Source organism: Limulus polyphemus, unplaced genomic scaffold (genome assembly GCF_000517525.1).
Source record: "Limulus polyphemus unplaced genomic scaffold, Limulus_polyphemus-2.1.2 Scaffold153, whole genome shotgun sequence".
NCBI classification, from domain to species: Eukaryota; Metazoa; Arthropoda; class Merostomata; order Xiphosura; family Limulidae; genus Limulus; species Limulus polyphemus.
In genome coordinates, this window is record NW_013665763.1 from 896,991 (window position 1) to 911,630 (window position 14,640).

General features: G+C 34.3%; 1 protein-coding gene across 2 annotated transcripts in view; it reads right to left on the minus strand.

Moving 5' to 3' along the window:
- LOC106476223 (myosin-3-like) overlaps positions 1-14,640 on the minus strand; it is a 100,698-nt gene that overhangs the window by 42,867 nt on the left and 43,191 nt on the right. The window contains exons 2-6 of one of the 2 annotated variants that reach the window (XM_022381209.1): positions 11,758-12,079; positions 10,961-11,084; positions 4,281-4,443; positions 2,744-2,847; positions 1,437-1,566 (exon numbers count right to left, since the gene is read on the minus strand). In XM_022381209.1, the coding sequence (XP_022236917.1) occupies positions 1,437-1,566; positions 2,744-2,847; positions 4,281-4,443; positions 10,961-11,084; positions 11,758-12,079 (843 nt within the window). Of the gene's footprint in view, positions 1-1,436; positions 1,567-2,743; positions 2,848-4,280; positions 4,444-10,960; positions 11,085-11,754; positions 12,080-14,640 lie in introns of both variants that reach the window. The other variant, XM_013936893.2, reaches the window with a different exon arrangement.

Genomic DNA, 14,640 nt, shown 5'->3' on the forward strand with positions numbered 1-14,640 from the left:
GTATGAGGTGAGGTATGTTTTCGAAATGAAAGTACAATGTTTTGACTGCATATTTGGTCATCTTCAGGTACAAACATTAAACACGAGGAAAAACTGATAACTTTATCAGTCACAACATATTTCCTTTCACTCATGTTTTATCTATATTTACATTTTCAGATGTTGACTGTTAATGTTTTTTTGTTACTTCACAAATAAAGCAGATTAACTTGACTTTATAATATTAACTAGTGTTATAGCAATTTGTGTCAAAATGAGTTCCTTCTTAGAAAAATACAGGAACCTGTGAAACATTTGACTTTTTACTACACAGTTTTTTTTTGTTTCTCACAAAATCACTTTTATTTAGCATTTGAATAACAGTGGCTAATAACAATTGAGTTTGGCAATTAAAATGTCCTGTTTATAGTATAAAAGGTTTTTATTTTAGTGACTAAGCTATGTGGCTAAATTTAAAAACTACAGGTGGGTGTCCACTCTCCTGTAAGCTATTGTTGGGTATGGATTATACAGCATGTTACATATACAATCAAGCTTTGACTACACATTGATGGTATTTATATATTATACCTGCATTTTCAAAAGTTAATTTTATTATCTTGTTGATCTCACATTTAAAGCAACAAAAGTTCATTATAAATCATTAAAAAACAATCTTTTGCATTTAGTCACATTAATACTCAACAGATAACATGACCAATCATATAAAAACATGTGAAGTCACAGACAAACTTTGTTCAATTTCTGACTGATGACAAACATTATTTTGTATCCTGAACTTGTGTGTCATCACAACAAATACTAAAAAGCCTGAAAGGAAAACATACAAATTCCCAAAATGATCAAATAAGTTTTTAAAGACTCTTATTCAAAAACATACATTGAAAGTACAAGGATGTATTAACACCTCCTCTTAATACATTAGAAATGTTTCACAATGCTTAATGATATTGCACAATTTTATTTAACAATTAGTCTAGTAGTATTTGATAACAAGCAACTTTATAAGTTACCAGTATTCCCAAAATATTAACCTGATTAGATTTTTCCCAATATTTCAGAAAACAATTAAATACTATACTTTATTATACATCTTTGAATACTATTATGGTAAAAAAAAATTACTTATATTGTTTTATCTAAAACACTGGTAAAACCAAGATATAAAAAGTCAGGATAAGTAAGCTTCATAGTTAAAAAAGTCCAATATGTCACAAATTCCTGTAGTGTAGTTTGTTATGTTTTTGTGAACAGAATCATTTGGACTCAAAATTTCTAGATCACTAGCTAATACCAGACAAGACTGATTTACCATTTTTACTTTCTTATAGTTTTTTAACTTTTTTTTTTAATACTTGAGAGTATCTAAGTTAACAAAATAAATTAGTATTTTAATACTGCATATGAGTTAATAATTCTAAATCACTGGAAAATACCTCAGTTTGGCAATCATCTTCAGATGTTTGGGAGTTTATGCCACCAGAAACCTGAAATTGAAGTTCTTCCAACAGCTTGGTTTTATCTTTCAGCTCTTTCTCACTATTATCAAGCTGGTTATTCATCTCCCTTTCAGAATCAAAAAGTAAAGAAGAACAATAAAACTAATACTATAAGATTAACTTGAAAATTTTTAAATCTGTTAAAACTTTAAAATATAATGTAGATTTCTAATGAGTGATTTCTATGATCTTTACATGCTGTACAAGACTTAATCTTCAAATTGCTAACTTGCTTATCATTTACTACCAATGTGGTCAAAAAATCTTGCATCATCTTGAGTAACTTTACATTTTGCATTTTACAGTACCCAGAATAAAGAACTGACCCCCAAAAATTTGAGATAAATTACTCATTTTCTATATAAAAGACATACAGTTTCCCAACAGTAATTAGTTGGAGTAACTATAATATTAATGGTATTTTTCTTTAAACTTCTTTTGTGGACTTGTATGTTTTAGGAACCCTGAAACAAACAAAGTCATGATCCCACAAGTAAATTGGTACATAAATAGTTTCAGAAAAAGTGTTTAGCTAGGCAATGAAATTCATATGAGCCCACTGGTAACACATAATATGTCCATTCTTTAGAAGAGAAAGTATATATATAAAGGTATTATTTCACCTTAAAGTGATGAAAACAGCATTTAAACATATTAATAAAGTCCTCACATATTTGTCTTACACTTACAAATTGTTAGCCTGGTTACAAAATAAAAGCAAACCTAGAATTAGTGATGGGGTCCGTGTACTACGAGTTATTCAAAAAACAAAAACTCTAACAATTTATATACCTAATAGTTTGTGCGACAAGATTGTTAGTTACAGGATTCCTACTAACATACAAGTCACATATAACAAAAATACCATTAATACTGTGATTAACTCTACTAGTTACTGCTGTATTTTTATATAGCAAATGACTGACTGATTTCTTCCATTCTCTTGGTCAGTTCTTTACAGTGAGAGTTGTGACTGGCAAAAACATAAAATTATTCTATACAATCCAATAAGTGGACCTTGATGGTAGTGAATGATATGTAAAAAAGCAATAATTTGAAGGCAAAATGAGACAACACCGAAATCATAAGTTTACAGAGCATATCTCTCATACAACAGAGTCCACTTGTTGCATTTTATCAGTATAATACTATTCATGTAAATTACGATTATGATAATTTACGATACATTTTGATTTAAATGTCATCTACACTAAGAACCCTACAATGTAGAATCATTTTTTTACCTTATATCCCTTTTTTGCTTGTCTAATAGAACTACTTTTTCATGTAAATCACAAGTCACATGGTGCAATTCAGTTTTCAGGCGTTTTATTTGGCGTTCCTTTTTCTGAAAATTAAAAATTTCTCACAACCATGTCATTCTTAAAGTAATACAAAAAAAATCACAAAATACATATTTTTCTTGTTTAATTTATACACTGATCAGATAAAACCCAAGTGAGGTTTGAAAATCTGATGAAAAACTTTTATTTTGACCTACTCTGACTCCATAATTTTGACCACACTTAAGCTATATTTGAATACTTCTGTGTACTATGGATATCAATGCAGTAAAAATTAATCAAATAACTATACAGAGATTTGGCTACATGTTATAATGTTTACAAGAGTTTAAAACCTTCATAATTCAAAGCATTCACCACTTTAGCTTGAAATTTGTTTACAGATTTATTTTACCATTTTTGTGATTAAACTGTGTGCAACAAACTATTGTCAATCAGCAGAAGTCTGGTAGAGTTATTAACAAAAAGTATCTGTAAGTGTAATAAACAACAAAATCAATCTTTTTTATGATATTTCGGACACTTACTTATATATATATATATGTGTGTGTGTAATGGTTAGTGTTTAATTGGACATGTTTGAAAAGGATGTTTTCATGTTCATTGTTTAAATGTAAAAATAGTAGCTGATCCAAATAAAGTAACAAAAAAACAACTTAAAACCCAATGGATTTAAACCTGGTTTTTCCCATTTTTCAAAACTGCCAAGACTAGCTGCTACTGTAAACACTGCTACAATTATATCTGAAAAGTGTAGATAGCATTCTACAAAACTTATAGTGTCTCTTTCCAAGGCAGCTTTGTCTAACAACTTTTATCTTACTCAGACTCGTTTTGTGAGGAATTATAAAATCCACTACATGAAACCTAAGTCATACTCAATTTTCAATGCAGTTCTGTCACATACAGGTTACCATATAACAATAAAATTTCCTGGTATGACCCTTACCCAAAACAGTTGTGCTACTTAATTCACTACATGAAAACTCAACCTTATCCTCTGATTCCTCCCAATAAGGCACTTTTGTCTACTTAATTAACTACAAAGCAACTTAATATGGCAGAATTACTACACACAAATTCTAAACACGTTTATGTTAAAATTAACCATAAGATTAAAAACGTATTGTTTATGTTGTTTTCTAAAGGAAGATGATTCACAATATTCATAATTCAAGTTCAGAATAATAAACACACTTTTATAAGTGCAAATTAATTTATTCCAGTATTTCCTAATGTGCTGCTTTCAAAATACAATTTGTAATATAGTGAACAGCATATTATAAAATCAAGCACACATTTCCCTACAAAAACACATTTCATTATTAAACCATGATTTAATGTGATCCTATACACTGATAACTTATGCAGTAAACACTAAAACAAGGGGAATACTGTTCCTCGATTATTCACATGGTCAAAATCTTCATCCCTGAAAATCTACAAAAATTACTGAAAAAAAGGTGAATTGAATTACCTGAATCATATCCCTCTGGTGGTCAACAATTTTGTGGTACCTGGAAGCTGCTTCAGTCTTTAGACTGACCAGTCTAGAAGCTGTGGAGTCCAGCTGACTCCTTACATCTCTAGCCACTTTCTGTTGGACCTCAAGTTGGTGCCGATACACTGACCTTTCTGCTCTGATATCAATAAATAACATTTTTTTAAAAGAAATAACATCTTTATTATACAAACATTGATGAAATAAAAACTACCCATTTTTAAAACACATGAAGAAGCAAACTAAAACTTGACAGCAAAAAAATATTTATAAAATAATAAATAATCTTTATGAACAGTAACTGCTAACATAACTCAAACAACATGCACATTCAACCCTAACAAGCCATTTGATTATAACCATGGATGGCAGTTTATTATATTTGAAAAGAAACTATAAACTATGAAGTCACAAACAGCTGAAAGTTAACATTTTCCTTACCTGAAAATGCATTTTCAATAGATACTCACCTCTCACATGGAAAGCTATCTTCTCTGCGTGTCTGCCTTAGATATTTGGATGGCACTAGCCTTTAGACAACTCCCACCTAAACTCATGAAATATCTCGTGACTTCCACTACTGAATTATGACATTATTATGCAGTAAAAACCTTCCACCAATAGAAGGGTGACACAAACTCCCTGCACACTAGCTCCTTCTATGCCTTTTGCACTCGTGATCTTCATTCTATGATGAGGCAAGGAATACTAAGTTGCACAGGAAGGGGGGATAGGAAGAGTGGAAAGTGTGTAAAGAGGTGAGTATCTGTTGGAAATACATTTTCAGGCAAAGTGAAACACACTTCTGTACATGGAAAACTAGAATCTTACATTGATATGGTGGAGGGAACAGTTCAAAATTTACTTAGATGAGCTCCCTTCAGAAAGCACCCAAAAGAAACCCATGGAGTGTGACTTCTGATAGCAGGGGCTCCATAGGGGCACACTCATGGGAAATTGCATCTCATCTCTTACAGGGTGCATTCTTTGCCCAGAGTAGAAGGAAGAGGCTAATGAGCCCCATGTGTCATGGGTATGGGCAGAAGAAGAATATGGCCATCTGAGTAATTGCACACAAGAGGTCAGATAACCAATGTGTGTAGCATGGTTGGGGCACATTCACACCATACGTAGTTCACACCTCAAATCTAACGTCAAACTTACTGAACCAACACTGGCTGCAGGAGGAGGGCATAGAAATTAATCAACTCTACCAGCAGACTCTTGGACTGACACAAACTACAGCAGTAGTGCACAGAATTCATGCCATAGTGTGTGTAATGGTGGTGCGTGCTCGCCACAACTTTACATTCAGACTCTTGGTACATCACCAGCTGCAGGAGGGCATGTGCCTACAGCATGTGCTCACCTCGACTCTATTGAACAGACACAACAACAGGGGGAGGGCATGGTATATTGGTGCATGCTTACTTGACTCTACTGTACAGTCACCCCCTGCAGGAGGATGGCACATTTCTTGGAATGTGATTACCTCAACTCTATTGGACATGTGCAGACTGTAGAAGGAAGGCACAGTATGCTTCTAGTATGTTGATGGTATAATTATATGAGGGGTGACCTACGCTACATTAACAGTGTCACTACTGCTCCACTACCCAATGCTTGGTATCCCTTGTTCTAGCCCCAACAGTTAGGTCCCAATCAGTGAGGGTTCTCTAGGGTCCACCACCCCAGTGGCTAGGAACTGGTAAGTGGTAAGGGTCTTCCTTGCTCCACTCGAAGAAGAAGGGAGAATAATTTGCACTGGGAAGACCTGGAAAAAATATCTTGATCCCCATCAGTCCTTTTTCAGCCCAAAAGGTCTTTAACTGGAGACAGTGCAATGGGTGACCATATAAACCTATTTTGAAAATTTAGCAAGCAAGAGCTAGGGAATCAGGCAGAGCACCCCCTGGTGCTGGCTTTTTCTATGATAGTCTAAGAAATAGGTACAGTCTAGATCAGACAGTAGACAGATATCATAACAGACCACAAGGATACCTAAAGTGATCTGGCAGAACACCCCATCTCAACAGGGTGGATTGTATGAGTGCTTTCTGTTATCCTGCCTCGATGCAAAATTTTGGGAAATAAGTGTACCCTGGGAGGCACCACCAGCCACTTGGCAGGATCTGATAAGCAAATGGAATAAAGATGGTGGGTAGACTGTAGGACAATGAACAGAAGCAGGCAATGACCTACAGGAGACAAGACAGCCAGATGGCAAAGAAAGTGAGCATGCCAGCTGAAAGGATCTTGGCCAATGGAAACAACTGGTGAGAGAATGAGAAATGAGGGGATGAAATATTAACCATCTATGAGCAACAATGTCCTATGAGGAGTAGGCCAAACAACGAATTTGGTGGACCCTATTAAGGTAGAAGATTTGTCTCTGGAGGAAGAGGAATCACAGGGAATGTAGATGGAAGAAGGAAACCCCGTAATTGATAAGTATGAGCTAAGTAGCAATGAACAGCATAAACAGAACACAAAAGTCTGTTTGGGTCCAAATGATCACAGATGAGTGACATAGAAGGAAAGGAATACAGGAGAAGGGTAGAGGTTTTCTCCCCAAGCAATTGAAGACTGAGAGAGGAAGGACCAGTCTGGAGAAATAAGAATATAAGGTCAATGGAAAGGAATGGTATGAGTCATTAGCATAAAGATCTGCATGATGGTGACCACAAATGAGAAGTAAGAGGAATATGTCTGAAGAGAAAGTGGTAGAAGTTGCATGTTGCCAACAGCTTGAAAGAGCATGAGTAAAAGTGCGTAGGATGACACTGAGATCCCAGTCAAGCATGGAAACAGGACAAGTGTGTCTATGGAGAAGATAGGACCAGAAGAAAGTGGAGAGAACTGACAAAAGAAACACATTGAGGTATCAAGAAATGTGAAATGTTGAAAACTAGGCCACTCAACAGCTGGCAAAGGTGGAGACATCTGGACCCTGTCGAACAGCCTGGTAAAGGGAAGAGAGATGTTTGACAGTAGAAAGATCAGAAGGAAGGTGGTGACAGATTGACCAATGTCAAAAGCTACACCCCTATGAGGATAGAAGGACAAGGTCAAATGATGCCCGGACTAGGAAAGGAAAAGATTACCAGAAGGGAAAGTCTGATTCAATGAGCAATGGACCAGACTAATCCAAATGTGAAGGTGGAAGGACAAGATCCCATGATGAATAGGAGACAGGAGATGATGAAGAAATAGTGTATAATAGGCAGGGAGAGGGAGTTGGGTTGTCAGGTGGCATAGAAGAGGGAACTAAGGGTAAGCCAGTCAGAGGGGTACCACCAAGAGGACACGAATAAGAGTGTCTCTAGTCAAGGCCAGGACCCAAGATACAGGCTGGAAAGGTGAATGAGCATTATGAAAAGTACAATATTGGGCATGGCAGAAGGCAATGACAGCCAGGGCTGAAGGATGTAGGACAGATGATCAGAAGATAGGAAGCATAAAAGTGAGAAGGTTGGCTAGGCAGCGATGAGTGAAGTCCTCAAGAAAGCATCCCCAATGGAAACAAGGGGAGAAGAGACCATCTGTGGGCAGAACATGGTCTGCCCAAGAGAAGCAGTCCATAACCTGATTCATAGTATATGGCAAGTGAGGAAACCAAACATTGAAAATTGGCCCAATAAGGAAGGGCCAGGGATTGAAAACAAGGGTTTCTAGATCAGACACTCCATGGTGGTTAATTTAGGAAAACCAAGAAGTTGTAGGAATGGTACATTACAAAATGATCTACTAGGAGTGGTAATAATGGTATCTTGTCCTACAGTCTACCAGAAGTTCGAGCATATGGAAATGGGGAAAGGAATTGTCCTGGGTCCATGTGCCAGATGTAAAATTGTCATTCAAGGATGCTCCTCAACAAGAGGGAAGCATACTGGAAGAGGTGTAGGTCCAATGCAGGCGGAGGTAATGGAACACAGAAGGTGATATTGGATTGATCCAGTCACCCATACAAGTATTAGAATTGAGGAAGGGACAGGGGAATCACTGAGGTAAAAAAATCCTGAGAGGCATCCCTCTGGGCACACAAGGACAAATGGACCAAGGGATAAGCAGTCCTCATGAAACCATGGTCACCAAACACTAAACCTCACATGCAGAATGAGTAGGATAGGCACAAATCCTAGTAACTATAAGTTCCATAACTCACAGACAGATAGGAGAAGGATGATCCCAGCTGAGAATGAGTTGAACCCCCCCCCCCTCTGGTGAATAAGATATTGAGTGGGAGGGAGGAATTGTTGGAAGTGGACATGGACACAACCTCAAATAGATGTTGGACATAGATGGGAGTGAAAGGAGAAAATTAAACAAGATGAGGACTGAAGGAGTAGGTAAAGAAAATTAGAGAGAAGGTCCATGGGTAAAAAGTAGAAAAACTACAGGAGCTCAAATCCTGATTGCTGGGTGCCTATGGGACCCAACATGACAGAAACAACACCAACAAGCTCAGCAAGTCTGATGCTAAGTAGAAGAGGAAGTTGTGAAGTGGAAATTCAAAAACAGGGAATTAGGAACTAAAATGAGGTACAATGGTAGAGGGTAGGGTTACAGTGTGAAAATAAAGTACAAACGTAATGATTGATGATGGGCAGCCTCAGCTTGTGAATCAATCAGAACAGGAATACCTCCAAACTTCAGAGCAAAGAAAGAGGCTAGGTGAAGGGTTAGTAGAAGGGAAGGAAGAAGTCAAATTTAGGATAAAAGAGTATCCCTACCAAACAACCCCCAACAACAAAGAGGCGGGTGGGCAGGGAATGGTAAAAGTGGAATGGCCACAATAGAGAAATGAATGGAATGAGAATCACCTGCAAAATTCTCTGGGGCACAGTAGAATGCTTCAGACTTGAGATGTAGAGAGAAGAGGTAAAGATGTGTGGTAAAAAGGATCAGGCAAAGACAAAAGTATTGGGTACTGGAGGGTGAAACTGATGCCAACTGTCCCCTCCTCCCAACAGGCAAAGGGAATCCCAAACATGAGAATCACGAAAAGGGATGCAGAAAGATGAAACACAAGGAAACAGGAATCAGATAGATGGGAAGGCAAGGCATGATGTTGTGGAAACGTAAGTGGTCCAGCAATGGTAAATGAAATGAGTTAGGAATAAAAATGATATGTGAAATTGAGGACTAAGAATGTGAGAAAGTTGAAGTTTTTGTTCAACAGGGAGAGAAGTTCTCAAAGCTTAACTAGGTGAAGGAATAATCAAATTTTTCCACCATTCATTCCAGTAACAATAGGAAGAAACAACTAAAGAAGGGACTGGAACTGAAGGCCCTGGAAGCATAAGGGAACCCACAACTCTATTCACAATGGCCACCACACCATCCTCAGAGAACATGCCTCCATAAGCTATAAGTGTTATACAACATGTGTGAGTAAATTAAGCACACATACAAGCAGTAGAAGACGTTACAATAATTAGTGTTCATAGACAAAAAGAAGGAAAGTTCCCTAAACATTGCAAATCTTGTTAAATTGACAAAAAAAAAACATGTTTAATGTGTCCAGTGCAGAGGAATAGAATGAATATCATGAGCGCAAAAGTATAAAGGGAGTTAGTGCACAGGAAGGTTGTGTCCCGCTCCTATTGGTCATTATTATGCAGTAGCACAAATCACGAGAAATCTTGTTTAGGTGGGAGTTTCTAAAGGTTAGTGACATGCAAATCTCTAAAGCAGATTTAGTTAATAATATTAAACCTTACAACAGCTATATATATCATCACTGAAAATTACTTACAACTATTGTGTAAAATACATAGATTACAACAAATACAAATACATAGATTTTAAAGTAGAAACACTAATTTCTTACTGAAACACATAAATTCTGACTGCTTTATCAGAAATAGTGCTGACACTAATCAGTAACAGCTTCAACTTCAATTTATGCCTCAAATACTTTAGCTATAAGAAATTCAAAGCACTCTATGTTCCTTCTGAAACAAAATTTTTCTTAATTAACAAACATACCGAGTTATTATTTTACATGATACATGTGAATGTGTACACTTTTCAACACCCATAAATAAATTAACTGTGCTTTGGAGATAATATTTCAAGAGTCAGTGGACTTAGCTTTATAACAGTCTAAAAATATTTTGGAAAATGAAGTATACTTCCAGATCAGGAAAAGTATTCCATACTAGAGTGAGTTAAATGACCTACCATTTCTCCTAAACAAAACCCATAGTTACACTCAAAACATATGTTCTAATATTAAAACCTACATATACATAACAATCAAAATGCTACCTGATTTAAGTTGATTCAAATTCATGACTTTAAATATGAATGTATAGTTTGACTTATCATATTCTAAGTATACCCAAGACTTTAAAAACATGCTTTAAGAGTTAGATTAAATAGTTTAAAAATGATCAAAATCAATTATGAATTGCAATAAACACATTTTCACAAAAAAAGATACATCAAATTTAAATCATCCAATACTTTTATTTCAGTTACTTTTTAACAGATTTATCAGAAAATGTATAACAAGCAGAGTCAAGTTAAATAGTTTATGGACACTATTTTATCAAATAAAAAAGCATGTGAATAGAGATTTAACTTGTTCATATACTGTATCTTTAAAAAGGAAAGGATTAAATTATATTTCTTTCAGAATAGATAAATACCTAAGTTTTTCAATAGTTTTTAACAACTGTTCTTCTTTAACAATATTACTATTTTTTGTAGAATGAGTCATATCATTGTCAAGGTATATTCCTCCTTTCATTTGATTCAGTCTGTGGTGAAGTTCTAGAAACAAAAGATTTATTATGTGCTATATGTTAGTTATCGTGAACATTGTAAAGCATGGTATCTAGTTATGTATATACATACATACAAACAAACTTTTTAAAAAAAATCTTAATGAAGTAAACATTCAAAGATTTTTCAATTTTTAACTTATTGCTATTTCCTGTACTTCAGCTGATGTACAGATCAAGTTCTCATGATCTCGAAATTCAAATTAAATTTGTGTGATTAAAAAGTAAAAACAAACATTTATTGTTGTTGTATTTCATTTAAATGCTAAGATATTTAAAATTTTATATTCCCTTAATAATAAATAAAATATCAATAATTAAAATGTTTTCTTACTATAATTAGCTTTTTTATTTACATTGTTTGCATACTCCCTAAGTATTTGATTAAATAAGAACTCTTAAATATTAAATCATAGATAAGTACATTTCTACTTTTAGAGAAGTATCTCAATGAAAATAAGCAAGAGTAATTATGAAGGATAAAAATTACCATGGCTGAAAAAAAAAGTTTAATCTAATACAATTAAATTTATCTTAATAATACATATTCCACTATGATAGATATATTTTTCACAGATGAAAGACTTTAAGAATCAGATTAGAAATTGTTTTGGAGTTTGTGAGTATCTTTTAGACCTATGACAAAGTTTTATGTTTACCACCTTTAATTTCATTTTGAAGAGCTCCCACTTCTTTCTCCTTAGTATCAAGTTGTTGCTGACCTAAATCTAGTTCAACACGTAATTTTTGCAGCACACTGTTTTGCAGCTCTACATTTTCTTTCCATGCTGCTAATTCATCCAGATAACACTTTTGGCTATTGGTCTGCTTTCTTGGGGAGCTTTCTACTTTCTTGGCTTGCTCTGTAGCTTCTAGTTCCTTTTGAAGCTTTGCTTCTCTTTGTTTTAGTTGATCCAGCTGTTCAGCCATCTTACAAGCCACTGTCATGTGTTGTTGCTCAACTTCCTGCATTTCATTTACAATCTGAAAAATGAGGTACGCAATATATGTAGTGAGTATTTTTACATTTTATAAATATATTTGATTTAGCAAGTTACTATGGTATTCCTACTCCTATAGGAGTCAATAAGATATGTCAAATATAAGCTAAGTATACTCTAAAAAGTAATAAACTGCAAATCAACAAATTCTTTTTGTGTGTTTATGTGTATAAATGCAATTTATTTAATTGCAGAGTAGGTTCTAAAACAAAAAATGCTAAAAGAAATGACTAAAATTTTGTCACTTTGTAAAGAAGACAAAATTATGTAAAATAACTAGATATCAGTTTGTCCTAAGATGATATCTTTAAGCTTATGATTCAATCTTTAAACCTCAGGACAATTGTGTTGTATGCTTAAAATACATTATCTCAGCACACAAGAAATACCCTAATTCCTTTATGTTAACTTAGAGCAACTAATTAACAATACCAGGAATTAATTTCACTTAACATAAATTATAAAATGTATAATACAGCTAGAAGGGCTGTTTTCTAGCATTTAACTCATAACTCTTTCTCTCTCTAATCAAGTATCTTGTGAACTTGTAGGCTAAATACCAAAAAAAAGAATAAACGGTTAAGAATTTGGAATTTTAACATCTTTAAAATAATCTGCAAAAAGTTAAACAGGACACAGTAAATCAATATTACACTAAATACACGTCTCAGTTTCTTGCACCAAATTCAAAGACTGTCTACTAAAAAACTTGCAAAAATTCTAACAAATTTGACATAATCAATACAACCAGTCTCCCTCACCAAGTAACAATGAACAAACATGTGCATAGGAAAAACTTTCAACTAGATTGCTCATAGAATCACCAAAAGGAGCAGCCACCACACTTGCTGTTTCTTGTAAATGCATGCTTTTTTTATCAGAAATGTAGACACATTGACTGCCCATCAGATTGGACTGAAAACAAAATTTCTCTCTAATTTATGAAGAGTAAACCTTAAATTATTGAAGAACAACAGCAACATCAAAATAACAAAAAACATAATTATTTTATGTTTCAGAATGGTCTCATTTCAAATACAACAAGTAAATCTGTAAGTGATATAAAGAGAGTAAAACTCAAGTAACATGGATGGAAATACAAATTATGATATAATTTATGGTAGTCTAAACACTTTTGAAAGTGAGAAACAACTAAAGGATGAGTAATGAAATCTAAAATAACTTAAGTTGCAGAGAAAAATCATAAGATGGGATATAGTATTTAATAAGGAGTTTCTTTATATGTAATTGTATTTCAGTACAACATGTAGTTAAGAATTGGAAGTATAAGAAAGATATTTTATGATTACAGGTTTGACTGTGTGTATGGTCAGAGGAAGTTATGGGAAATGACACTGTTTTCTTGTTTTGTGTGAAGTTCATATACATTCATGGTTACACAAAGCAATGGTGTCTAATTTTACCTATGTAGGTGTGATATTTTATGCTTAAACATATGATTACTTACTTACACAGGTACACTTGACAGTGAATTTTTTATAAAACTTGGTATTCTATTTTTCTATATACAATCTTAATGATGAATGTACTCTAAGTTACTCTATGTTTGCATAGAAAACAAATACGTGAATAAAACATTGCATATTTTAATCTTGGTTTTACCTACTACAGAGTTGTGTACATTATGTCAAAACAAGTTTTAATATGTAAATCGGCAAACTACCTGACCAAAGTTGATATAACATAATGCTGAAATGGCACGTATGAGAAATACCTTTTGGCATTGTTTGGTGTTTCGTGGGTACTATTCTGCCACCAAAAATTGATTACTTTTGGGAAAGGAATGTAACAGCTCTTGCCGATTCAAAATATACACTCAGATCATCATGTGTTAAGATAGAGGATTTAGAATTTCCAAGATGATGATATCTCTTTTACTTAATGGAATTGGAAAACAAAGGAACATGGATCAACTTGAGACTGAAAGAACACTCAAAAAGAGACCTGCATTAAACATTATCTTAGCTGTGGTAAGCAAAGTGTGGCATCCTGCAACAGGTGATAATCCATGAACACACAGATCAGTGACAAAATATCCTTCTTGATTATGTTATGTACTGGAAAAGCGACACAACTCATGTGTACACAAATTGCTTTCACAACTTTTATCCATTCAATTGTTGCATATGTCAAGCAGCTGGAAAATGAAAGAGATATTCATGATATTCCATAGGAAAAACACTGTTCAAATCACCAACATAGTACCTATGGATTTCTGTGAGATAAAACTAATAAACCATCATCCTCGTACACTGGATGCATTACGGACAACAGGGAGGAAGGATGGGTGTTCTTTAAACATGGCAGTCTTACAACAGAGTCTTTTGTAATGGAAACTACACTATTGTCAAACTGCATTGTCATAAGATGGAGCATAAGAATGTGGCAACATGGTTTATAATGATGTTCTGAGGCTCCAAGATAAAAATAATAATAATATATAATATACATTCCTCTGTAATTAATGGCATTTTAAAACTGTGAATTTTAAAGCATGTAGCAGTGGCTATCTACAACAGATGT